General features: G+C 42.0%; 1 protein-coding gene and 1 long non-coding RNA gene across 3 annotated transcripts; one reads left to right on the top strand and one right to left on the bottom strand.

Annotated features, from left to right (window-relative positions):
* Positions 1 to 11: 11 nt before the first annotated feature.
* bud13 (BUD13 homolog) lies at positions 12 to 28,000 on the bottom strand. Of its 2 annotated transcripts, XM_069894615.1 has the most exons (11): positions 27,846 to 28,000; positions 15,820 to 15,916; positions 14,047 to 14,131; positions 11,858 to 11,912; positions 9,634 to 10,586; positions 8,382 to 8,653; positions 4,084 to 4,198; positions 2,462 to 2,600; positions 1,760 to 1,944; positions 1,475 to 1,556; positions 12 to 323 (listed from the first exon to the last, which is right to left on the bottom strand). In XM_069894615.1, the coding sequence occupies exons 1-11, from the start codon at positions 27,968 to 27,970 to the stop codon at positions 230 to 232; spliced, it is 2,202 nt and encodes a 733-aa protein (XP_069750716.1). In that variant the 5' UTR covers positions 27,971 to 28,000; the 3' UTR covers positions 12 to 229. The 2 variants fall into 2 exon arrangements, with proteins under 2 accessions (XP_069750716.1, XP_069750718.1); XM_069894617.1 differs by lacking the exons at positions 14,047 to 14,131; positions 15,820 to 15,916; positions 27,846 to 28,000 and adding an exon at positions 12,231 to 12,846.
* Positions 12,274 to 13,090, top strand: LOC138741090 (uncharacterized). The gene is made up of 2 exons (XR_011343325.1): positions 12,274 to 12,586; positions 12,841 to 13,090. It is a non-coding gene; the product is annotated as an uncharacterized lncRNA (long non-coding RNA).

A 28,000-nucleotide genomic window follows, 5' to 3' on the forward strand; every position in this document is an offset into this window, starting at 1 on the left:
TCAAACAGAACTATAATCACACAGTATAAACTTTATATTAAAAAGGACAAAATATTAACAGAATTTAAAAAAACTGTCATTTCTCCTGAGTTCCCACAAAAATCCAAGACCCACAGAAATCCAAGAGCAGGCATGAGGAAACATCTGTCAATGAAGTCTTTTTTTTCCATGGAGTGCTATGGTCCCAGTGTAATAATCTCCACATACAGATGACAGTATATTTAGTAGTTTACATATCCTCCACACTCCATTTGTACGCTATCTCTTGCATTGCTTTCTTATCTGCCAGTCTGGCATACCGTTTCTTTTCAAACCCATTTGACCTGCAAATTAAAAATAATAATTTTAGGTTGAAATAACTTTATGTTGTCTGAGCAACCATATGTACGACATATTTTGGTGATTCCTTCTCATCCATGCAAAGGAGGCTATCGACAGAGAATGAAATGTTTTGCAGTTATGAAAGTACTTAAATTAAGCAAGGATGAGGTCCAACGTACAGCTCCACCCATTGTTCCATCACATCTTCTTGGGCAGGTACAACACTGATTAGATATTAAATGGGCTCCTTTCCACACTCATTTACCAAATGTTGGCTTGGCATGTTCAGCAAGGTGCTACATAGGGCATAAAGTACTAGCTAAATGGTTTTTTCCGTATAATTCAGGTAAAATTCATGTGGACATCTTAACATCCTGGAATTCAAATTAACGGTAAAATAGTGGCAGTTGTTTATTTGAGCTGGATTTCCAAGGACAAATGTTACTGCAGAATGATTTCAGTTTCTGATTAACTGTGGACAGTCAAAGAATGGTGCATGAACTTTGTCCACATGAATTAGCCAAATACTGCAACTTGTAAATAGTCCTTATATGGAAGATTAAATTATTTAAGATTCTTTAAACCCAACTCAAGATACAGCCACAATCAAGGGCTCGTGAATGCACCCCTCCAAAAGTAGAATTTATTTTTAATTCCAAGATTCATATTTACTCTGAATTAAATATCTGAAGTCTTTTCAAACCTTTTGCAGAAACAAAACATTGTTTTTTACATTTCTGCAATAATTGGAGCCATTCATCAGCTGGAGGTACAATAGAGAAATGTTTGCACATATGGTATCCCTGGACCAGTTTTCCCATGATCCCAGTTCTTTTCTCAGTGTCTTCTTCCTTTCTCTTTAATTTTATTCACTTTTTAGCAAGCAAAGAACCTCGAGCCTACCCTGTTATTCAATTGGACTATGGCAACATCATTTGTTCATATTCTGTGTTATTTCTTTTACTTCAATAGATCTTTGATTTTAATATTTAGAATTTGGTTTCATATGCTTTCAGCAGCAGAAGCTCTTAATCTTATTTACACAACAATTTCTCCTAGCGTTGGAATACCATGGGGTTTAAACTTTTGACACATTGTTGAAAAGTCCATTAAAGAATAAAACTCTAACTTTAAAGCAGAAATTGTACATAACCTGTCAACTCCATCCCAGCGATACCCAGGGGTCAGGTTAAATCTGTTTGGAGGTGGTGCAGGGCCCTTATATTGTGGCTTCTCTACAAGAGGAAAGAAAAACAATTTCACTTTTTAGCCATACTGCCAGAGACTAAAACCTTGTTTAAAGTCCACACAGTATTGACGATGATGAGAGTTTATTGTTCATCACACATGTACAATGTACAAATGCAATGAAACTCTTGCTTGCTGCAGCTACACCAAATTGGGACCACTTCAATTCATTATTTCACTTAAAGCTCACCATTTTTATTCTTGGCCTCCTTTTCCTTCTTCTTCCTGAGTAGCCCAGCCATTGGGTCACCATCCCTTTCTCTCTCACGTAGAAGGCGGTCCAGATCTTCGTCATCAATGTGTCGTGCAAGTGGTTTTTGCATCTCATGAAGAGCATCCTCTATGTTTTGCCTTTGCTGCTCTTTCTGAGCCATCCTGAAACAAGTCATGCCAAGAATTAATAGCACTGGAAATAGCATAGAGAAGGACGGATAATCGAGACTGAGCAAAGGAAAAGTAGAATGTGAGGGAATGTGCAGGGATAAAAGAGGCATGAAAAGTAAAAGATGTGGCTGGGGATGCAAAAACCATGGACAAGAAAGAATACTGATACCTCTAGATGCAAATGACATTGAGGAGGATAGTGGTTAGGTTGAGGGTATGGGAGAAAAATTAGACAGAGGTTGAATATGTCATTGGGAGGGAGGTGGAATGAAAAATGGTGAGCAGAAGGGGAAATAAGTGTGGGATTGGGAAGGTAAGAGAATTACAACGTAAAAGAGGGAAGAATGCAAGGAATTAGAAATCAAACTGTAAGAAAGATGTATGTTAATCCATAATTGTGAGGAAGAAACTCCAACTGCTGTGGTATGCTGAATCTGGTATAACAGTATGACCAGAAATCACATACTCAGTACAAAGATGAGATTCATTATGGTTCTGTCGCTCTCACCCTTTGCCCCATTGGGCATATTTTTCAAGTTTTGCTGCTTTCTCTGCTTCCTTCTTCTTCTGTTCAAGCCGTTCCTGATCCAAGTCCCTCTTTTTCCCTGATTTATCTCGGAACACAGTGATGGCATTTCTAGAATCATCTTCAAAATAGAATTTTTAAAAATGTCAGCATTTGTTTGGGAATATTTCACCTTGACTACCAGCCACAGCTCACACTGAGTTGTTGTGCAAAGCAATTTCAAGCTATCCATTACAACATTTAGGCAGGACGACAAAGTAGCACTTGATTGGAATGACATGCACATGGGACTTTGAGTTAGTACAGGGTATGAACAACTTGGTAACAGCTAGCAATTCACTGGACCTCTCAGCTGGGAAATGCCACAAAGCACAAGCATTTGGATACAGAGAAACAAGATGGAGAGAATCTATTCACTTTACCCTGCAGTATTGGTTGAATTCAGAAAGAGAACATGGTATTGGAGCTAAGCAAGGGTAAGGAGACTGCCTATTAACACTTCTAACAACAGCACACTTTCTCCGATTATCTCATATTTAATGTCCCAAAAATTTGAACCAAAATGGTTGCCCGTAACTGACAATAAATGTTTATCCAGTTTTTTTAATAAAAAATGTCCACTATTTCATGCTATAGAAAATCATTCCCTGCTTCAAAAATTCTGAAGAAATAACTTCAAGCTCTTAGCTGCAATTTTACATGGATAATTACTGGTCATAGATTGCCTAATTAAAGTGTAAACATTTCGTCCATTCAGAATCCTTCATAATGTTAAAAGGCCACATTAAGTGACTATAATTTCTTCTGCTATTGTGGGAATGTCACGAATCTAATTTTATCACTATATAATTGATATTATTCACATGAATTGATGCTGTGACTTCAAATGTGGTAGGTCAGAATATTTACAGTGACTTGACCAATGCTCAGTCCAAATGTCCATTTTTGCATTCTATTATTCCATCTTTTATTTTTATTAACTAAACAGTACAATTCACCTGCATTCACGCAAAAATTCCAGAGTAACATTTATTAAAAAAGAGGAAATTTTAAAACGTGAAAGAATTAGTATAAAGTGTCAAGAAAGTGAAAGAGAGAATAAAGAATGAAAGGATGACAGAGAGAAACTGAGAAACAAGCAATAGAAAAACAGAAAATAGACAAACTTTAATTTTGGAGTTGATTTGCTCACAATCTTTAATATTAGCAAAACAGCATTTATTACTGTAGAAAAGTCAGTGATTTTTGGGGGTCAGATGACAAATGCACTTTTGAATTATTAAACCAACAGGCTACGAAGACCCACATTCTCTTCCCAGTCCATGATGAATAAAATGGGACAGGATTAGTGAAACTCAGTATTCCTGAGCAATATCAGCCAAGGGCTGTGATGCTATACACCTAATAGAATGTTCAGGAATTTAAACAACAGATTAAATGAAGCATCAGGCTCCATGTTGATGCCTCCACATTTGCTGATACCCTGTTCATGTTTATGGCAGGAATATAGAGACCTATAGAATCAGCAAGCTCAGGGGAACAAAGTTCTCAAAGAATCGTGTTAAACTGCAACTGCTGGGAGTTCCCTCAAGCTGAATCGATACCTGCTAAGTGCTCGGCAGCTCGCTCTCTTTTCCTCCGGTCCTCTTTCTCTTTCCTTAATGTATCTGTCGATACCAGACCAGCCTGACCCCCAGATAGCATCTCATTCCCTTGTGACTGAAACACAAGATTTTGTAAGTCCATCCATTTATGTGTTAGAATCTTAAAGACAGCAAGATTAAAAATCCCCACATTCCAACAGATCAATGTTGATTTAAAGACCAGCTATTTATTCCTCTTTCCAGACTCCACCATTAGTTCTTTACTTTAAGTGACTTTTCTGAGATAGTAACAAGTGTTTTAGATGAACACAAAATTCTCATTAATTAAATTTGGAAAAATACATCAACCCTGAATATATCATAAATTACTGGGAATTTATCTTAAATTCTTTTAGTTTTGAAATTATCCCCAAAAAAGATTCTTCATGGCCATTCAACCTGGCTTGTTTATGCTCCATACAAATCTCTTCCTATTCAACCCACAATCCCATTGTTAGATCTTTCTTTCCTCTTTCATGTGATTATTCCATTATATAATTAGTGCTATCTAGCTTGTGAGTACTCTCAGGATAAAGAAAACTTTCTTCTAAATTCTCAATGTAATTTACCAGTAACAAGTGTACAACCAAATGTAAATATTGAAGGAAACACAAAATATTTTTCTTCACAAATATCCTACATACTGAAAATATGGCCTCTACCCACTTTTGGATTAGACTCCTGAGGAGCCAACACTATGCATGGCATTAGCCAGTGCCACTGCAGAGATTGCCAACAGAAGACAATTGCTGGAGTAATGGTTGGGGAAGTAGAGAGTTCTGAGATATGAGAGGGGGGAATGGGATGGCAGAGGAATAAGGATGGTTGAAGGGAAGGTGGGGATGGAGATTTGATGGGAAGGGTTGAGTTGGTGGTCAGGCCAGTAATTGGAGGAGGTATGTGGGGAGCTAATAACAATGTAAAATTAAATGGAGGCTCCGATATGAAGGGTGAAGACCTTCTATGCATGGCAATTTTGCAGAAGTGATGCCAAACAAATGTGACCACTTTGAGCCCAGAGCCTCTGTGCATTCACATCACATAATGTATCTTTAACAATGCAAATCCATAGACCTCTGCCAAACTGAAAAATCATCAAAATTTGATGGTATAAACTCTTCCAGAATATAAAAGACTGCAGTAAGCTCAACCCAGTCTTCACTTTCACTAAAAATAATCAGCTCTTCCTTTCAAAGATCATGGTCAGTTTTACTGAAAATACTTAAGAGCCTCCAACTTTAAATCCATAAATTGAGTAAGACCCAAATATAGAAGGCCCGATAAAGAAGTTTGCAGGTGTTTTTAAATTGGTCATGTGATTGAGTGAGGTGGGAAGCTTTAGATTACAGAAAGGTATGAATGGCCTGGCCAATTAACTGGAAAGGTAGTTAAAAGATTAATTCAGAGGTAATGCATTTGGGAAGATGAAACAAGGGAAAATAAAATAAATAAGGTTTTTGAGTATCATGAAGGAGAAAGGACCTTTTGGTGTGCACCCACAGCTCTTAAAGATCGTGCAACATATCAATAAAAGTGGTTAAAAATGTTCAAGATCATTTTCTTGATCAGAGAATGTAACAGTCTGGTGTTTATACTGAAAATGTTTTCACTGCTCAATTGACATCAGCTAAATAATATTGATAGCAAGAAGAAAGACTTGATAAGCTTTGGGTTGTTTTTTTTTTGAAAAATGAGGCTAAGGAGAGATTGTGTACAAGATTATAAGGCCCCTGGGCTGGGGAAATAGAAGTACCTATTTCTTTCAGCAGAGAGATCTAAAATAAGGAGCGATTGATTCAAAGTAATTGATAGAAGGATTGGAGGATAGAGGAGAGAAAAAACCCAGATGGTACTCAGGATCTGGCGCTTATTGCCTGTATCGGTGGCAGAAACAGAAAACTTTATTCAAATACTTCTTCAATGTTCTGCACTTGAATAGTTATGACCCACAGGGCTAGCAACCTAAAGGCGGAATTAGGCTCTGTAGTCACAAATACAATGGGCCAAATGATCATTTTCTTTTGGAGACATGGGTGCATAGCAAATGTGAAAGTGGAGGACGCAATTCACATTTAGCTTACACAGGTGGTCATTGAATTATGGAGGGGAGTGCATTCCTAGAAAATTACCTATATCATAATCTTCTGTGACACAAATTCCCCCTCTTCCCAATGAATCCCATGTTATAAGCAGAGATGTGTTCCAACAGGATGATTTTCTCTCATATTAAGCCATTTTATCAGCAATGAAAAGTGACAGGCTACCATTATTTTACAGCCAAGGCTAACATAAGACTTGGGGGGTGATGGATGAGGTTCAAGCAAAAGAAGCAACACCTTTTGTCAATTTTTATTTTAGACACTTGATACCGTTGACCAATACATTTTGAATATGACATCACCATGTCAATTTGGTTGGCAGCCATGTGTACAAGTATAGCACTGCTGCACTTTTAATTTATGAAGCATTCTCTCTAATGTGAAAGGCTTGTGGATAAGAAAGGGTTGAGGAAGAGGGGATATCAGGGACAGGGATGGGATTCAGGACTGAGTCTTATGGAAAAAAGATAGGAGTTATAGGTTAAAGTACAGTGACTTGGTGGAAGTAAAGGCCAAAGCATTACTTTAAGGAGCTTGCCACAGCTACCGCAGTTTCCAACAACGCAGCACATCTGAGAAAATGCCTCACAGATCAAGAGCATACTGCGCTGCATTCGGAGACGTCCATTCACATATCCTTAGAATTGAGAGGGTATGGAAGAGGGACTCAGCTGTTACTGCCAAACCAATTGCTGTCATATTCAAATATCATTGCCCCACTGTATTGAATGACAAAAGGTAAAAACTGATAAAAATGTGTTTCTTTCACATTTTGTGTTTATTTATTTATCCCACTCACACATAATTCCATATTACAAATTGTATTCTGTATATCAAATATTTGGGACATTATCTGTGAATTCAGAATGTGTGAATGGCAAATTTCTAAACACATCTAACTCAGGGAGTCAGTTCCAGGCAACTCTGTTGCTCATACAGTACTACAAACTTTAACATTCTGACCAATTATTAATCTAACCAAGTTGCCCTTTCCACAACATCAAATAAACATGGTCCTTTAACAAGACAAGCCAGTGTCTAGGGAACAGAAAGTCAAGTAAATAGGTCTGAACTAACAGACACACAGCACTTGGGGCTTACAACTCCACGCAGAAGCTGTAGTAAACTGTACTTAAGAACAAAAACAGAAGAGGAGTAGGTCCGATCCACTATATGATACAGCTACGTCTGATCCGATCTTGGACTTTCCTCCCGATCACCTATAACCATCAATTCCCCAACAAAGCAAAAATCTGTTCATTGTGGTCTTTCATGTAGTCAATAATTTAGCCTTCAAAGCTTTATAAGGATTGAGAATTCTCAACATTTACAACCCTGACAGAAAAGTTCCTTCTCACCAGTTTTAAATGGGGGACCTCACATTGCAAAATTATGCCTGTGGTTTGAGTGAAACATCCTTTCAGTGTCCACCCTATCAAGTCTCTTCAAGTTTATGTCTTAATAAAGTTATCTCTCATTCTTCTAAACACCAATGTGCATTGGTCCAACCTGCTAATCTTTTCCTCATCTCCATCTCAGGATTCAGCCCAGCAAATCTTCTCTGAACTGTCTCCATTTCAAGTATGTTGATCCTACAGAAGACCAAGACTGTATGCAGTACTCCAGGCATAGTGTTACAACTGCAGCCATTCCTATAACACTGCCCTTAGGAACGAAAACTGAAGGGGAAATATATTCCAAAAGTTTCACTCCTAGATCTTGGCACTTGTGTTCCAGAGTAAAATTTCAGACAGATAAAAAGCAGAGGAGTGGAAACCAGGTCAATAGATCCAATACAGAGAAACCCATTTACAGAAACAAGCAGTGGATGGAGTGGAGGGTGTGAAATATTTGATGAAAGCTTCCTTACATGCCCTACCTTACCATTTACACTCCTGCTTCAATTAACTTCAAATGGCACCATCAACATGACTTACAGAAAATGCATGAAAAAGGACAATCCTGCTTCCTTTCAGCTATCCACTGTCAAATTTTTACAGCATTTTTAATCATCACAAAATGCTCCACCACAGCCAACAAAATTGGGAGGAACTCACATGGAAATGCCAACACTGACAAAACCAGCACCTTCAAACTTATGAAGCTTCAGTTGTCCTGGCTATTGCTAAGTCATACCAGTGGACAACCACCTGGACCTACCTTTCTGCTGGGACTTAAGTCTTGACTGGCAACTTTCCCCCTCGAGGAAGTTGGCTTACAGATAGATTGCCTCTTCTGAGTGGGCAACAGATCGGAGTTTCCTGAGCCCGGCCTCTGGTCTGAGGCTTGAGACCCCAGCTTCTTTTTCCGTGGCGGTGACAGGTCAGAGTCATGACCTCCCTTTTGTGGGGGTGAAAGGTCAGAATCGGCATTTTGTCGTCTCCGTGGAGATCCTCTTGCTCTTCTGTCCTTGTGTCTCACTGGGGACACAGCTAGGTATGAAATTTTCACAGTAAAAAAAAAATCAATATTCTTAAATTGTAAAATTGAAATTCTAGACAAAAGTACAAATTTGCAACATCTGGACCTCAACGTCGAGCCTTAGTCACACACGAGAGGAGCATGTTGTCAGTTAACTGTTGGGATAACTTTACATTCAACCTTCATTATACTTAGCCTCTTATTTTTAGGAAAAGTGTAGAGAGCTTTATTCTGCATGTACTATCTGCCTTAGCATTGATTGAGATGATGGTTGCCTATTCCCAATTCAAATTCCCATCTCCTGTTGCTCTGGGCATAATACTTTAGGAAAAGCTCCATGTCTCAGAAAGAATGCAGACAAAACTTCAAATGGTACAAATGATGAGCGAGATGAGGTGTGTGGGGAGTAACTACTGTTCTGCTTAGTTCAAAGGGAACATGTGTTCAAATTTATGACTATCTGCAGAGAACGGATTCCATTGGCAAAAAAAATAACAAAGTGCAGAGCTTGGAAAATCAACCAAAGAAATGCAAGATTATTTTAATGCAGCTAGTTGTTGGAACCTAGGCTGAAACACCTGAAAGCACAGTGGAATGTAAAGGAATAGTGACTTGCAAATATGTTAAATTAATAATTGATAAATATGTAAAGCTCTTAGAAAAGAGCAGGGGAGGGACTAATTTAACAAATATTTAAAAGAGGCAGCACAGATCTGATGGGTCAGGAATTCTGTGTTCCATTCAACCTTTGGAAACAATTTTTGTCATGACAGAAAACCACAAAGGCTTTGACTGGCCTATACTGGGATATTTTGTGCATCAGTTCACTTCCTTGCTGCACCTGCCTCAGCTTACTGGGAACCATTCAATCTTTTTCAGGCTGAAGACAGGTCAAAGTCAGAACAGTTTTAAGATTTCTGGGCAATGAAGGGTTTAAGGATCATTGTTTCTACAAGGAACTAAAAATTAAGGGGAATTATACCACACTTACCATATGACGGGGCTGTAGATTGGATTGATTTTTCTGCATTTTTCTTCCGAGGGGCTGAGAGGTCAGGAGAAGCATGGCGTCTCCTCCGAGGAGGTGAAAGGTCAGAAGAATCGTGGCGTCTCCTCAGAGGAGGTGAAAGGTCAGAAGAATTGTGGCGTCTCCTCCGAGGGGGTGAAAGGTCAGGAGAATCGTGGCGAACCCTCCGAGGGGGTGAAAGGTCAGGAGAATCGTGGCGAACCCTCCGAGGGGGTGAAAGGTCAGGAGAATCGTGGCGAACCCTCCGAGGGGGTGAAAGGTCAGGAGAATCGTGACGAACCCTCCGAGGGGGTGAAAGGTCAGGAGAATCGTGGCGTCCTCTCCGAGGGGGCGAAAGGTCAGGAGAATCGTGGCGTCCTCTCCGAGGGGGCGAAAGGTCAGGAGAATCGTGGCGTCCTCTCCGAGGGGGCGAAAGGTCAGGAGAATTGTGGCGAACCCTCCGAGGGGGTGAAAGGTCAGGAGAATCGTGGCGTCCTCTCCGAGGGGGTGAAAGGTCAGGAGAATCGTGGCATCCTCTCTGATGGGGCGAAAGGTCAGGAGAATCGTGGCGTCCTCGCCGAGAGGGTGAAAGGTCAGGAGAATCGTGGCGTCTTCGCCGAGAGGGTGAAAGGTCAGGAGAATCGTGGCGTCTTCGCCGAGAGGGTGATGGGCCAGGAGAATCATGGTGTCCTCTCCAAGGGGGTGAAGGGCCAGGAGAATCATGGTATCCTCTCCGAGGGGGTGAAAGGCCAGGAGAATCATGGCGTCCTCTCCGAGGGGGTGAAGGATCAGGAGGATTGTGCCACCAGTCCCGTACAGGTGAAACACCTGGAGAATCGTGACGCTGTCTTTTGGTAACTGAAGGATCAGGTGAAAGCGATCCTATGTTTTTCTTAGTAAGCCGAGAACCATAATCCATCCTTTGTCCTGGTAATGAACTTAAAAAAAGAAGCACACTTTCATACACTGAAATGTGATGTCAAGAACAAGACCTCAGAATTTTACTCAACTATTTTAATTATCTATACAACATATTCTATTATAGCTTGGCTGCAAAATGACACAACAGGTCATAAAGGCAGCATGCCTACACCCACCTCACAGCAGGTGGCAGATTTGCATCTCTTCCCACCTTCAGCCATCAGAGGCCAGAGCAAAAATTCTCTCCAAATCATTTTTAGTTCTCTCCCTCACTTAAAAAAAATCTTTAAGCCTACCTCTTCCATGAAGAATTTATGTACCTGCTCTATTTTTCACTAAAGCTCTTTACAGCTGTATAAACAGACACAATAGAGGGGAGTGAATTAGAAACAAATCACTTCCAATTGATTGACAATGTACCTGCAGCCAAGAGGCAAACCAGCTGATCATTGATATATATGGACTATGTCTTCCCAAATCATCTACTATTGTAGCAGATTCTCCTGTTTGTTTTTCCAAGTATGCATATAACCATATAACCATGTACGGAGCGGAAACAGACCATGTTGGCCTTTCGAGTCCACACCGGTTCACTGATTTTGCGCGCCCTCTTCAGGCATTGGTCCCGGTAGATCTTCATTCAATAATGATGGGCTAATTCAATGCAGGTGGAATCTTATTGAAATTGAAAGCAAGATTGTTGTCCTGGCACCACACAACCAGATTCTTGATCTCCATCCTGCTTTCTGACTCATGGTCATCATCTTGGATCTCCGAAAATCTTATCGACTAAAACTTACCTTTATAAACATTAAGCAGTCTCAACGGATTGCAGCTACTTGAGGATGGAAGTCCCAAAGTAAATTAAGGCTCAAGAACATTACCTTCAAAGTTGGTGCAAAGAAGTGAGATATAAGGTGTAATCTTGAGACCCAGCTCACTAATGTCGTCACCCACCTGCATCAAGGAGGACACAGATAGACAAATCCTACCTGGATCTAGCGGCAGTGTCCGGAATTGAACACTAGGACTATATGGACCAGGACTTTTACTTGTATGAGCTCAATCTTTCCCATACAATAATCTAATCTGCTTACTTCGTATGGACTCTGACATTTCTTGAACTTTAGTCATATATTTCCTCTTCCAGTGGGAAGCTTTCCCTTACATCCATGATACCAAAAGTAATAAAAAAATGTTCTAAAGGGAAGTGGAGCAAATAATAATTAAATATATCAGTAATAGACTACAGTCTCACCACCCATTAGTGTCTGTCATTTAAACTTACCTGCCAGTCAGTGTTTGTAAAAACAGGTCTGAGTCCTGGGTATCTGCATTTTCATCTTAAAAAAATACACAAAGGTGTTAATGGCCTTCACACTTACATCCACCTTGTGCTTCTTTAACACTTCTTTTTAATCATATATCAGAAAAGATATAGGTTAGCCATTGATATATTCTTTTGTTCATTCTCTTAAGCTGGGAGGTTGAGGGGGAGGTAAGGAAATGACGGCGAAACACTGAATCAGAGATTTGCATTGCTCAAATGTAGTTTTCAAATAATTGGCAGCACATTGTGGCTCCATGCCTATGTTCGACCCTGAGTGGGGTTTATCTCTGTGACTACACGGGGTTTCCCCTATGTGCTGTAATTTACTTACACATCTCAAGCTTCTACTAGTTGGTGGGTGGTAGAATCTTTGGTGAGGGGGCAGAGTAGCTAATGGGAATAAGTCACAGAAACAACCAGTGGGAGAATAGGAATGCTGTCAGCTGGCAGTCTTGATGAGCCAAATTGTCTCCTCATACATCATAATAAGATGTAGTTACAGAAGCCTTGTAGAATGTTACCGACACAAAACAAACAATCCAGCTGCAGTTCGCTGACAATACAGTGTTGATTAACCATGGAAGAGACACTATAACTTATCCTGCATTAGAGCCCCCACCATAGCAAGAGCCAGTGCCTGGTGGTGGCTTTTAATGTTATATACCTATCTGCCTGGGATGATGAATGGTATGTCAGAAGGAGAATTGGATGATTGTTAATGAATGCAGAAATATCAGAACTATTCAGATAAGGGAAAATAGGCAATGGAGCAGACAACACTGGAGTCATTAGCTAATAGAATGGCCAACAGAGCATGGAAGGCCACGCTATAAATTGTAGCACTGAGCTCAAACCCCATCAAGCCAGTTTGAAAATTTTAACTGTTTAAAAGGAACTGAACAAGTAATTGGAAAGCCCAACTAGTTCATTTTATCTTTCAGGACTGAAAAGGTGCCATCAAACCAGTTCCATTTCTGGTCTTAGTCCCACAATAAATTGACTGACCCTGAGTGATCCTTTGAAGTATCGCATAAGCCTGGGGTGGCCAAACTTGCTTAATGTAAGAGCCACAAACGATAAAGCTCAGATGCTTGAGAGCGGCAGGATAAAAACAAAATTCACACATACGTTTTTACTGTTATAAATTTTATATAAATTTTAAGAAATGCATATTAAATGCAATAATATTTATTCATGCTTGAAGTTTTTAAACTGTTAATTTGTATTAGTTTCAATAATCACAGACACAAATATGTAAAAAAAAGGTAAACCAAAAAAAATGAGATATTTTCATCAGATTTCCACTGTACAAAATTAGTCTTATTATAATCATATTTTTTTTATGACTAAAATACAATGCTACAAATATCAGGCTATTAAAGATGCGAGTCGGACGGACAAGGGGGGAGACTGGCAGCGCAAGTCGGGCGGGCGAGGGGGAGGGACCGGCAGCGCGAGTCGGGCGGGCGAGGGGGAGGGACCGGCAGCGCGAGTCGGGCGGGCGAGGGGGAGGGACCGGCAGCGCGAGTTGGGCGGGCGAGGGGGAGGGACCGGCAGCGCGAGTCGGGCGGGCGAGGGGGAGGGACCGGCAGCGCGAGTCGGGCGGGCGAGGGGGAGGGACCGGCAGCGCGAGTCGGGCAGGCTAGGGGGAGGGACCTGCAGCACGAGTCGGGAGGGCAAGGGGGAGGGACCGGCAGCCCAAGTCAGGCGGGTGAGGGGGAGGGACCGGCAGCGCGAGTCGGGCGGGCGAGGGGGAGGGACCAGCAGCTCGAGTCGGGCGGCTGAGGGGGAGGGACCGGCAGCGCGAGTCGGGCGGCCGAGGGGGAGGGACCGGCAGCACGAGTCGGGCGGCCGAGGGAGACTGGCAGCGCGTCGGGCAGGCAAGGGAGACTGGCAGCGAGCCCCATATTAAAGGTCAAAGAGCCGCATACGGCTCGCGAGCCGCGGTTTGACCACCCCTACCTTAAGCTATTCAGCTCAAGATGGCTGTTAATATTTGGATAACCAAGGAGAGGGTAATAGATGCTGACAATTTTAATGACATTCAAATTTCTTCACTGAATTTAATTAGACAACTATTGGTTTTAACAGCATTTCAAAATCTACTATAAAATTGATGTACAATTATTTTTGTTAAAACGACATACCACCTAATATTTTCCACTTATTGCTTGACCGGAATTCTTCCATTTGTTGAATAACGACTGGTCTCTCATCTATGAATTCTGCAATCTGAAAAAGTAAGGAACAAAGTAAAATATGTCAACTTTCATTTATATAGTGCCTTTAACATAGTAAAATGTTCCCAGAATTTCACAGGATCATCGTTACAAAATCTGGCATAGAGCTGAAAGAAATATTAGGACTGGTGACCAAAAACTTTGGTTAAAAGGATAAATGTTAAAGAAATTTTGAGGACAGAAGAGGGAGATGGAGGTTTAGAAAAGGAATGCTGGGTCTCACAGGGAGCACATCTGCCAATACAGGATTTGCATTAGAACTAGAAGAGTCAAATTTTTGGCAAGTTATAAGAGGATAGAAAGACAGGAAGCCAAGATGGTTATTTGAAAAGAACTTTAGCTGATACAAGTTAACAAAGTGATTGTGGATAAATGGGACAAGGTGCAATTTAGAATGAATGGAGCAGCATTTTGGATCAGCTCAGATTCCAGCACTGGCAGCCTTTGTTCTTCAAATCACTCTCTCCACCTGTATTATTTATCTTCCTTCACCTGAGCAATCTGTTTTCTTGCCTCTCTCTCCCATTGTCTGGCAGTCCTCTGTCTCAGGTTCCACCCCTTTTGATTCACCAATCCCATGTGGGGCCACTGTCACACATTCTCCCACCCTCTCCGCTTACACAGCTTCTGTCCTGATGAAAAGCTTCAGCTCGAAATAGCGAACATTGTTTTTTCTCCCATCGATGCTGCTTAACCCACTGATTTCCTCCAGCAGATTATTTTTGGCTTTAGTTCAGCCAAGAATGCAAGGAAAGTAACGAGAAAAATCTGGTATTTCATGAGAAGGGGCAATACATTCACAAACTCAAGGGATTTGACCACAGGGAGAGAAGGTGACTAGATGGAATCACACCTGGTCCCTCCCAAAGATTCCTTTGCAGCTTTCTCACATACTAAACTGACAAATACTGGGGATCGGATTTCCCAGCTGAGGCTCCTGCCCACAGATTGATATCAAGAGAAATGGATAAAGGAAAAAAAAGGGCAGAAAGGATAATTTTGCCACAAGAAGCCATGTTTTCTGTCCCAAACAATTTCAGGAAAATACAAAAAAAGCTACAGTTTGTTAGACATTAAGTATAGGTCACTCTAAATTCTCTAGCATTTCTCGACAGAAACATTTCCAATTATACCCGACTGTTTAACTCTTTGAATCTTACCACATATAGCACAAAAGGCACTGGGCTCTCTATTTTTTCTTTTAAACAGCAAATTCAATTAGTTCTACTCTAAACACATACCATTAGCTTCAAATAAATATCCAATTTCCAACTGGGCTAATATCAAATCTGCCCCTACCCTTTAAGGTGGAGCTTGCAAAATTAACTGAAGTTTTAAAAATCCTCCTTTTGCCTTTAATGCTTTTGCTTTCAACCATACAATAACATATTAAGGATTCTTTGAATAGACCATTGGAAGAGTGGATAATTTAGAGGGCTATATTTTGGGATTGGTCAATAGATGCAGCACATTTTTCAAACCAATTCTTCTGGCATCACAGCAGCCTTCATGTGGAATATGGTCAAAATCTTATTCAATTAAAAGTAACTGACATTATTAAACAGATTTTAGCAGCAGAATTTAGCAGTGTGGTTGTGCAGTTTCCACATCGTGAAGTACAAAATAAGCCTCACTGAAGAAAGAGAAATCTAGGAATTAAGTTGTCTACCTACTACATACCACAGGAGCTTCATCATCCTCACCAGACTCAACCTCCAGAGCCTTCTCTTCCTTCACCAAGCTCTTCCACGTCACATCATCATCCACAATCCGCATTCTGTATTATGACAAGAAGAAAAGATTTTCATCATTTTCCGGAAACCAAACAGGACAAATGCTTAGCAAAGGCAATGTTTACATGGCAAAATAAACACAAAAAGTTGCTAGCAAGAAATCAGGGCTGCCTTCTTTGAAGTTAAGATGACATTGAGGAGATTTGATAGCAGTAAAGTCATTTAAGAACTTATATGATTTATCCTTTGTTACTCTGCTTCCAGTTCCAGAATTACCACTAAACAGAAGGGAGAGATTTAAGTAACATGGAAAGGATCCAGAAAAACATGCAGTATTTATTTACAAAAGCTGTGTATCATTCATTACATCCTGTAGCACATTGGTTGAAAGAGCAATGGTCGCATAATCAATTCTAAATACTTGAATAAAATGATTCATTTAAATGTTAATTCAATTATATAGAGTAAACATGGAGAAAGAATAGGGGAGTGTGAATACTTCAAGAATGTTCAAAGAATTAGCTGATTTGCTCCAGGTGGACTTAAAGATTGCAATAAACCCCTCATTAATCTATGTTTATTGTTGACAATCCAATTACTCTGGCACCAAGGCCTATCTCTAAAGCTCTCTCTTCAAAAACACTTATTTAATCCTCCGAACAAGATTTTGGTCCTCCATTCTAAAATATATGGAAGATGTTCCTACGTAATGTCATTGGAAGTTTTACTGCTTACAAATTTTTCATAGCGCTATAATATGTACTGGGGCAGTGGAAAGTCATCAGATAGAATGAATCCAAACAGAAATAATTATACATTTCAAATATATTTAGATGTTTTAATACTGCAAGACTATAAAACATCATCAGTAGACTTCTTTGGTTAAAAGATTAAAGAGCCAGAGTTTAGAAAGGGCGAGAAACAGTGATAGAATCATTTAAAAAAATGCAAAAAGGCCATTCAATCTTGTACCTTCATGCCAGTCAAAAAGGACCTGCCTCAGGAATACATTCAGATACTTTTTCAATAGTAATGAAGGTGTCACAAACAAGTCACAAAATTTGGTGTTTTGTGGCAGCATCATATTGGAAACATTCATATTATAATCATCTTACAACATTACTATAAAAAAGTAAAAATAATAGTGCACAAAAAGTAAGGCAGTGCCTTTGGTTCATTGATTATTCAGGAATCTGATGGCAATGGGGAAGAAGCTGTCCTTGTGCCATTGAGTGCTTGTCTTTAGGCTCCTGATGGTGGCAGAATGAAGAGGGCATGGCCTGGGTGGTAGGGTCTTTTAAGACACCATCTCATGTAGATGTCCTTGATGGAGTGAAGTTTGGTGCCTGTGATGTCGCAGGCCAAGTTAACAACCCTCTGGAGTTTATTCTTGTCCTAAGAGTTGGCACCTCCATGCCAGGCAGTGATGCAACCAGCCAGAATGCTCTCCACAGAACATCCGTAGAAGTTTACGAGAGTGTTCGGTGACATGCCTAATCACTTCAGACACTTCACAAAATGTAGCTGCTGGTGAGCCTTCTTCATGATTGCATGGAGACTCCAGGAATTTGAAGTTCTTGACCTTCTCCACTACTGAGCCCTTGATGAGGGCTAGGTTGTGTTCCCTGACTTCCTCCTGAAGTCAACAATCATCTCTTTGGTTTTGCCGACGTTGAGTGCAAAGTTGTTGTCATTACACCATTCAATGAGCTGATCTATCTCCCTCCTGTACACTTCCTCATTGCTGTTTGTGATTCTCCCAACAATTGTGGTCATGGGCAAACGTAGAAAGCATTGAAATTGTGCCTAGCCACATAGTCATGGGTGTATAATGAGTAGAGCAGTGGACTAAGCACACATTCTTGGGGTAAGCCTGTGTTGAAAATCAGTGAGGAGGAGACTTTTCCAGTTCGTACTATGCTCTTCTGATGAGAAAGTCAAGGATCCAGTTGCAGAGTGGGTACAAAGGCCTAGAGTTTGTAGCTTCTTGACCAGCACTGAGCGAATAATGGTATTGAAGGCTGAGCTGTAGTTGATGAAGAGCAGCCATATGTATTAATTGCTGTTTTTGAGGTGATCCAGAGCTGAGTAGAGAGCCAGTGTTATTGCATCTGCTGTGGAGATTTCCGCCATCATCCTGGTCGCAGTGTACATTCCGTCCTAGGCTAACATCAGGCTGGCACTGGAGGGACTGAGCACTGTGATTTACAGTCATGAGACTGCACATTCTGATGTCTTCCCAATCACTGAGGGAGACTTCAATCAGGCCAACCTGAAGAAGACTCTGACAAGCAACCATCAACATGTCACATGAGACCAGGGGAACCAACACACTAGACCACTGCTTCACCACCATGAAGAACGTACAATGAGCCATATCAGAACCACACTTCGGTAAATGTGATCACCTGGCTGTACTTCTACTCCCAGCGAACAAGCAGAGACTGAAGACCACATCACAGTGGTGAAGACAGCAAAATTATGGTCAAGGGAGGCAGAGAAGCATCTGTAGGACTGCTTTGAATCAGTGGATTGGAACATATTTAAGAATTTATCCATAGACTTAAATGAATATGCCACAAGTGTCACTGACTTCATCAAGGCCTGTATGCCCAGGTCCACATACCGGTGGTTCCTCAACCAGAAACCCTGATGAATCAGAGAAGTCACAACCTGCAGAGGGCGAGAACCAAAAATTTACCAACATTTCAACCACCTCCTCCCCCCTCCCCCCCAAACAGGATACAGTGAGAAGCATTAAAACATTGATTAAAACAACTTTAATGTTGGTGTTATATGTAGATTGTGGAGATACACGTGACCTCCCTGCCTTTCTGGAATATTGTGGATTGCAGATGGTTACGTGTCCTCCCTGTCTCAAACTTATTTGGAAGTCACATTATCTATCAGATCACCCATTTGTGCACACCTTGCCATTGGTTTGTTTAAATTACCCCAGATCATTAATGTCTAGGCACCCAGATCAGAACCATATAAAACATTGAAGCTTAGCACAGTGAAGATTGATAAGAAGTTCTCCACAATCTTCATCAGTACAGGAGCACCACTGGACTGTGTTCTTAGCCCCCGCTAAACTCACACTTTATACCTACGACTGTGTAGCTCAGTACGACAATAACTCCATCTACAAATTTGCTGACAATACCATGGTAGTGGGTTGTATAAAGGATGGGGATAAGTCAACATACAGGATGGAGATTGAAAACTTGACTGAATGGTGCACCAACAACAATATGGCACTCAATGTCACCAAAACTTCAGGAAAGGAAAGCCAGAGGTATACAATCCAGTAATCACTGGGGGATCAGTGGTGGAGAGGGGGAGCAAATTTAGGTTCTTGGGAGTCATTATCTCAGATGATCTTTCCTGGACCCAACACGCCAACTGCATCACGAAAAAAGCATGTCAATGCCTCTACTTCCTCAGGAGCTTGCAGAGGTTTGGTATGACACCAGAAACCCTGGAAAATTTCTGTAGAGGTGTGGTGGAAAGTGTGCTGACCAGCTGCATCACTGTCTGGTATGGGAACACCAATATCCTGAGCATAAAGCCCTCCAAAAGGTAGTGGGCACAGCCCAGGCCATCACAAGCAAAACTCTCCCCACTATTGAGTACATCTACAAGGAACGCTGCCATCGGAGAGCAGCAGCAATCATCAAAGACCCGCAGCACCCAGCACACACTCTGTTCTCGTTGCTGCCATCAGGAAAGTGATATAGGTGCCAGAAGATTCGCACCACCAAGTTCAGGAACAGCTGCTACCCCTCCACCATCAAACTCCAACAACAAACTCAATCAGAAGTTCATTTAAGGTCTCTTACTTATGCACTTTATTGATTTTATTTTGTTCTCTCTGTATGGCAGTTTGTTTACATTATTTATCTGTTTACAGTTCTTTTATTTGTTGACATGTCTATGCTGTGGAGGAAAAAAGGAATCTCAGGGTTGTATGTGTACTCTGATAATAAATCTGAATTTCTTTCTCTCTGCCTTGTGGGCCAAGATCAAGACATTGCTCCATTCCAGGTTGCAACTGTGGATATCGCTGGAAGTGTCGCAGGTAAGGTGCACACTGCACTGAAGCTAAGACATTGTACTGCGATAGATCAGTACTTGCAGACATCCACACTCATGTTGGTACAGGGAACCAGGTGTGTGTGTGTGTGAAAGTCCCCATCTGTAGAGTATAGGCAGCCATTGGTATCGGAGTCTAACCTAGGTCCGATGTGAATGTCTATATCATTGTTTAATTAATATAGCAATCAAGTGCTGTCTGATGTCCTCCCCTGTTTGTGTTCTATGTGTTAATTAAAGTTATGCGTGATTGCAACACTTGTGTCCAGACTCGTCTTTCTGTGAACCCACCAAACCTGATACCCTTCCAAGCACAAATGGCGCTGCAAGCAGAGTTCAAAGAGTTTTGGCTGGACACATGTGGAGTGCTAACCACGTGGGAGATTGTGCTAATGAATGTGTGTGTGGGTGCCTTTCAGGTGCATACATTATCATGTACTTGCTCAGCAACAGGGGCAGTAGGAGGCAACCCACAGCTAGTAAAGGAACCCAGGGTCGTAATATAAAATCCCTGGGTGGACCGACGACCATTAGGCATTTAACTGTTGTGGACTGGATTGACAGATTGGACCTCGATGGAGAGAGGATAGGGCACACATGGTCTCCCTTCTGTAGGAATTGGAGTTTCCATAGGCCAGATGGAGTCGAGGGGAGCCCAATGGTTACTGATATCCCTACTTAGGCACTAGTGGGATACTATATCTGATTTAAGTGATCAGGGCACCCAGGAAGATAGGGAGATAGAATCCCTGCAACATCACTGTTGTGCAACATGAGGCAGAGCAGACTTCCCCAGTCTGAGTAACCAACCTAGCAATAAAAGTCATGAAGGCAGCTTTCAAGCTGATTGAAATGCAGCAGCTGCAAGTAGCTCACTGGTCTGGCTGGCAGCTTGACCCAAAGTCTGAGCCATTGTCTAGCAGGGGGAAGGGATTGACAAGTGGTTAGGGGATGGGTATGTGTGGATGGATATGTGTGGATGGATGGTGAGGTCCTATACCCACCCACCCACCTCCAGTGTGTCTGAGCCTTTGCAAGCCCGACCAGAGACCACATGGTCCCAGTCTGCCATGAGGGGACCTACCAACCCTCCAAAATGGGGAGGCAGCTGTAAATGGGGGGGGGGGGGGGAGGGGATGGCGGGAGGGGTGGGGGAGAACCTCAGGTGGGCACGTATGTGGTCACTGTGAGATTAAGGATCCCTGGACTACTCCACCAAGGAGCTTACAAGGCTAGGGGACTAATACCACCAGCATCCAGATGAACACCTAGCCATGCCGCTGCCATGGCTGTGAGATGAAGGGGGCCTCCAATGTCCACCTCACTCATCAGCAAATAGGATCAGGCGGTGAATCTGGGCCAGGTTCACTGCCCTCCTAGAATAAGATCTACATGGCCAGCCACAGTGGCACATTGTTGGCATGAGGATACAGGTTGTTATAGATTGGGCACTGATTGTGGTTATATATTTATGGGGGCACCTGAGAACACCACTTCCTAGAGAGCATAAAGGTAACTGGGCCTTGGCGGGCTATTTAGCAACCTTAGAAGGGTGGTCTTGCCCCTCATGGGGCTGGCAAGCGGGGGATATGTCCAGGAAGCCTTTACTTTCCTGGAGGCATTGGAGTACACAGGTCCCCTCACTGTGCTGAAAGGATGTTCAGTGATGTCACCCTGCCAGTGACTCAGATATGTATGCTCACTGGAGAGAGCTTTGCAGGGTTGGGGGGGGTGGGGGGGAGAAGGTGGGAAGTCCCATGGGATGAAGCTCTCTGTGTGCCATCCACTCTGACCTGGAGCAACCTCCCCTCTAGTCCTCCTCCACCAGAGATGGCCCCTGACTAATCTATCATCTGACCTCTTCCAACCCCCCCCCCCTCCACCCACCACAGGAGAAGACTACCCTTCAAGCTGCTCCTCTTCTCAACGTGAGGGTCTACAAAATGCTCATCAAAACAGACTGCTGTGATTCCATCACTACTTTTTATAGCCTTCATGCCATCCTTCTTTCTTTGGCTTGGCTTCGCGGACGAAGATTTCTGGAGGGGGTAAAAGTCCACGTCAGCTGCAGGCTCTATTGTGGCTGACAAGTCCGATGCAGGACAGGCAGACACGGTTGCAGCGGTTGCAGGGGAAAATTGGTTGGTTGGGGTTGGATGTTGGGTTTTTCCTCCTTTGTCTTTTGTCAGTGAGGTGGGCTTTGCGGTCTTCTTCAAAGGAGGTTTCTGCCCGCCGAACTGTGAGGCGCCAAGATGCACGGTTTGAGGCGATATCAGCCCACTTCCGGTGATCAATGTGGCAGGCACCAAGAGATTTCTTTAGGCAGTCCTTGTACCTTTTCTTTGGTGCACCTCTGTCACGGTGGCCAGTGGAGAGCTCGCCATATAACACGATCTTGGGAAGGCGATGGTCCTCCATTCTGGAGACGTGACCCATCCAGCGCAGCTGGATCTTCAGCAGCGTGGACTCGATGCTGTCGACCTCTGCCATCTCGAGTACTTGGACGTTAGGGATGAAAGCGCTCCAATGGATGTTGAGGATGGAGCGGAGACAACGCTGGTGGAAGCGTTCTAGAAGCCGTAGGTGACGCCGGTAGAGGACCCATGATTCGGAGCCGAACAGGAGTGTGGGTATGACAACGGCTCTGTATACGCTAATCTTTGTGAGGTTTTTCAGTTGGTTGTTTTTCCAGACTCTTTTGTGTAGTCTTCCAAAGGCGCTATTTGCCTTGGAGAGTCTGTTGTCTATCTCGTTGTCGATCCTTACATCTGATGAAATGGTGCAGCCGAGATAGGTAAACTAGTTGACCGTTTTGAGTTTTGTGTGCCCGATGGAGATGTGGGGGAGCTGGTAGTCATGGTGGGGAGCTGGCTGATGGAGGACCTCCGTTTTCTTCAGGCTGACTTCCAGGCCAAACATTTTGGCAGTTTCCGCAAAACAGGACGTCAAGCGCTGAAGAGCTGGCTCTGAATGGGCAACTAAAGCGGCATCGTCTGCAAAGAGTAGTTCACGGACAAGTTGCTCTTGTGTCTTGGTGTGAGCTTGCAGGCGTCTCAGATTGAAGAGACTGTCATCCGTGCGGTACCGGATGAAAACAGCGTCTTCATTGTTGAGGTCTTTCATGGCTTGGTTCAGCATCATGCTGAAGAAGATTGAAAAGAGGGTTGGTGCAAGAACACAGCCTTGCTTCACACCATTGTTAATGGAGAAGGGTTCAGAGAGCTCATTGCTGTATCTGACCCGACCTTGTTGGTTTTCATGCAGTTGGATAATCATGTTGAGGAACTTTGGGGGACATCCGATGCGCTCTAGTATTTGCCAAAGCCCTTTCCTGCTCACGGTGTCGAAGGCTTTGGTGAGGTCAACAAAGGTGATGTAGAGTCCTTTGTTTTGTTCTCTGCACTTTTCTTGGAGCTGTCTGAGGGCAAAGACCATGTCAGTAGTTCCTCTGTTGGCGCGAAAGCCGCACTGTGATTCTGGGAGAATATTCTCGGCGACACTAGGTATTATTCTATTTAGGAGAATCCTAGCGAAGATTTTGCCTGCAATGGAGAGCAGCGTGATTCCCCTGTAGTTTGAGCAGTCTGATTTCTCGCCTTTGTTTTTGTACAGGGTGATGATGATGGCATCACGAAGGTCCTGAGGCAGTTTTCCTTGGTCCCAACAAAGCTTGAAAAACTCATGCAGTTTGACATGCAGAGTTTTGCCGCCAGCCTTCCAGACCTCTGGTGGGATTCCATCCATGCCTGCTGCTTTGCCACTTTTCAGTTGTTCAATTACCTTATATGTCTCATCCTGGGTGAGGACCTCATCCAGCTCTAGCCTTACGGGCTGTTGAGGGAGCTGGAGCAAGGCGGAATCTTGGACTGAGCGGTTGGCACTGAAAAGAGATTGGAAGTGTTCTGAGCATCGGTTGAGGATGGAGATCTTGTCGCTGAGGAGGACTTTGCCATCTGAGCTGCGCAGCGGGCTTTGGACTTGGGGTGAGGGGCCGTACACAGCCTTTAGAGCCTCGTAGAAACCCCTGAAGTCGCCAATGTCCGCGCTGAGTTGGGTTCGCTTGGCGAGGCTAGTCCACCACTCATTTTGGATCTCCCGGAGTTTGCGCTGAAGATGGCTGCATGCGCGACGGAAGGCTTATTTCTTTTCTGGACAGGACGGCCATCCACTGTTCTGTTAGACCAGCAAGGAGCTGTTATCTCTTATAATTCACTGAACTTTCAAGCAGACATACGACAACTGTTGCCATGGAAACATTATGATTTTACACTCAAGCTCAAAGATGACCGCATTTTTTGTTATGCACATTCCAACTGCAGCTTTTGTTATGGACCTTTTTGCCTCCACCCCCCACCCCTCTCTTTTTAATTGTGTTGTGGAAAGTGGAGTTACAGATCATTATTACAATGCTACAGTTTATAACTACAGTGTTACAGATCAAATACAGACCAAAGAAATATTGTATACAGTTTGTTTCCACTTGAAAATGACAGTGGCCCCAGCAGCCCTCTCATGAAAGGAAACAAATACCTAATGGGGTGGGTGCTTCAGGGGCTTTTATTTAAAAATACTAATTTTGCCAATTTGCAGTCCTGACTCCTGGCTATCATTTTTTTTAAACTTTATCTATGTCGTTCAAAAAAACAATTAGTACATAACATATACAACAATTAACCCTAAACATGAACGTTATTTTTTATATAGAGAAAAAAAAAAGAAAAGAACCCCCCCCCCCTCCTTCAGCCAACTCTCCTAAGGAGAGCCATAAAGAAAAATAAGAAAAAATATTTAAAAAGAATTTAAGCATACATATTAAGATCTAATCAATTTAAATTGAAATGTAAATATTCTGAATATAATAACCACTTATTAATAAAAAACTAATTATCACGTGAAACATATGTATTTTTTCCATTATTAAACAATATTTCATCTCATTATGCCATCTATTAATATCAATCATATTTGTATCTTTCCACGTACTAGCAATACATTTTTTCGCTACAGATAAAGCTAAAAATACAAAAGCAAGTTGAAACTTATCTCATCCCAAACTTTTCAAAGGTTACAAACTACCCAGTAAAAACACTGTCGGATCTAAAAGTATTTTAATCTTATACAGGTATTCTAAAAACAATTACATTTTCTTCCAAAAAGATTGTACATGACCAAACAGCATGAAAAAAAGTTCCAACAAAATTACCACATCTAAAACACAAATCTGATTCATGAAAACCATACTTTTTAAAATTTTTCAGGTGTTAAGTATAATTGATGTAAAAAAAATTATAGTTAATCATTGCCTAACGTGCATTTATCAATCTAGTTACACTATCATAACAAATATCTAACTAATCATCCTCGGAAAAAATAAAACCAATGTCCACTTTCCATTTACGTTTAGACCTATCCCAACCCCTTTTATCCACACCATCTTGTAATATTTGATACATAGATGAAATATAACCCTTCTCTGGTACCTTCATAAGAAAAATCTCAAATTTAGTCATTTCAGGCAAAATCATATCTCTCTACCAAACGTACGTTTTACCAAAGATCGGATTTGGTAATAGAGAAACAAAGAGTTCTTATCAATACCAAAACTGTCCCTCATCTGATTAAAAGATAAAAATTTACCCTCTAAAACAATCTCCTAAATTCTTCACACCTTTAAATCTCCAATGCAATAAACTTTGATTATGTATTGAAAAAGAAATAAGTTAATTATACAACGGAGTCGAAGCTGATAATTCAGCCCTAGAGCCTATCATTTTATTTTTCTTAATCCATAGCTTCATTAAATGTTTTAATAGGCACATTATATTGCTGTAACAAATTTATATTCCATCTAAACAAAAATTGATGTATTTCAAATTCAGAAATATTTGCCTGGCTATCATTACAGGGAACCAACACAGGCACTTGTGACACTAATTTAAAGGGAACATGAGCAGGAACGGCATCCTGGTATCAGATGACAACGCAGAAAAACAGGGCGTTCCCAGGAGATATGGGTACAGCCTGGATACACGCTTGCCAGTCTGCCCCATCTCACTATGAGATAGCATGGGCGATGGGCATCTGGGCTCTGTACTTAGCACCCAAATATGAAGCCAAGGCACGGGATGCACGAATGAGATCATGGCTGATCTGATAATAGCCTTATCTCCACCTACCTGTCTTTTCTCCTACTATATATAAATCTATCTAACATTGTCTTAAATGTATTTACTGAGGTAGCCTCCACTACTTTAATGGGCAGCAAATTCCAGATTCAACATCCTCTGGGAAAAGCTGTTCCTCCTCATCTCTGTCCTAAATCTATCCTGAATCTTGAGGCTATGTCCCCTAGTTCTGGTTTCCCCCCACCCAATGGAAACAACTTATCTTCCTCTATCTTATCTATGTTTTTCAGAATTTTATGTTTCTGTAAGATCCCCTCTCATTTTTCTAAATTCCAACACTTACAGTCCCATACAAGTCAATCTCTCCTCAGACAAATCCATCATCTCTGGAATCAACTTGGTGAACTTCCTCTGCCAACCTCCAAAGTGATTATATCCTTCCTCAAGTCAGGAGACCAGAACTGCATGCAGTACTCTGGATGCAGTCTCACCAGTACCTTGTACAGTTGCAGCATAACCTTTCTACTCCTAAATTCAATCCCTCCAGCAACCATTCCATTTGCCTCCTTGATAGACTGCTGCACCTGCAAACCAATCTTTTGCAATTCACGTACAAGCCCTTCTGCACATCAGCATGCTGCAATCGCTTTCCATTTAAATAATAATCTAATCTTCCATTTTTCTTTAAATATTGTACTCCATCTGTCAGATCCTCGCCCACTCACTATATCTACCTGCAGGCTCTCCATAGTCGCTGCACAATTTGCTTTTCCAATCAATTTAGTGTAATCGGTCAACTTAGATATACTCAGAATCATAATTTATTGTTATGAAATTCGATGTTTTGCAACAGCATCATAGTGCAAACATTCATATAAGCCACCTTACAACAATAAATAAAAAACTATCACTCTTCCAGATCATTAATGTATATCATGAACAGGTGTGGGCCCCAGCAGTGATCCCCGTGATCAGCACACTGATCATCATTGATTACCAACCAGAAAAACACCCCTGTGAAAAACACACTCTTTGCTTTCTATTGTTTAACCAAACCTCTATCCACGCTTTTCCATCCCACCCCCCTCCCCCCCAACTCTATTCATCCTTACCTTCCGTATGTCTTTTATGCAGCACCTTATCAAACGTCTTCTGGAAATCCAGGTAAACGATGTCCATCTGCTCCCCTCTATCTACTGTGCTCATTATATCCTCAAAGAACTCTGATAAATTTGTCAAACAGGACTTGCCTTTACCAAATCCACCCAACGGATCCATCTCACTCCTGATGCCCTGCAATTTCTTCTTCAATGATAGCATCAACTATATTCCCATCCATAGATGCCAAACCAACTGGCCTACAGTTTCCTGCCCCTTGCCCACATCCCCTTCCTAACTGGATTGACATCCACTGTTCAAAAGGGCATTGGTATTTTGTAAATACTATAACATGTACTTTTTGATAGTAAAAATAAAGAAAAGCATGTAGTATTGTCCTGTATTTCTGTACTTTATGATTAGCTGTTGAAAACAAAATTGTACGCGAGGACAAATCCCAGGGTGAACTGTACAACAATATACAGTGCATGATGTAGAAGCTGAGGCGACAGTTAGTTAAAGGTTAAGGACAATTGGACCGCCGGTGCTGCGTCTGAACTCAGGCCGCTAGTGATCCGAAGGCAACACAATATTCAGCGGACACAGCTCCCAGCCTCGGCGATAAACAGATGCCGGGGTTTGGCGCTCTCCTTACCCCCCGCCTTTGATCTTCACATTTATCTTTTTCCGTCTTGTTACAAGGCTCCGATCCCGTCGCTTTCCAGAGTGTGAGCTACTCAAATACCGCTTCAAATACTCTTCTTTGCTGAGGGCCGCCATCGCAATCCCAGCCAACACCGCGCTCGTCAC

The sequence above is a fragment of the Narcine bancroftii genome, chromosome 8, assembly GCF_036971445.1.
Source record: "Narcine bancroftii isolate sNarBan1 chromosome 8, sNarBan1.hap1, whole genome shotgun sequence".
In the NCBI taxonomy this organism is placed as follows: domain Eukaryota; kingdom Metazoa; phylum Chordata; class Chondrichthyes; order Torpediniformes; family Narcinidae; genus Narcine; species Narcine bancroftii.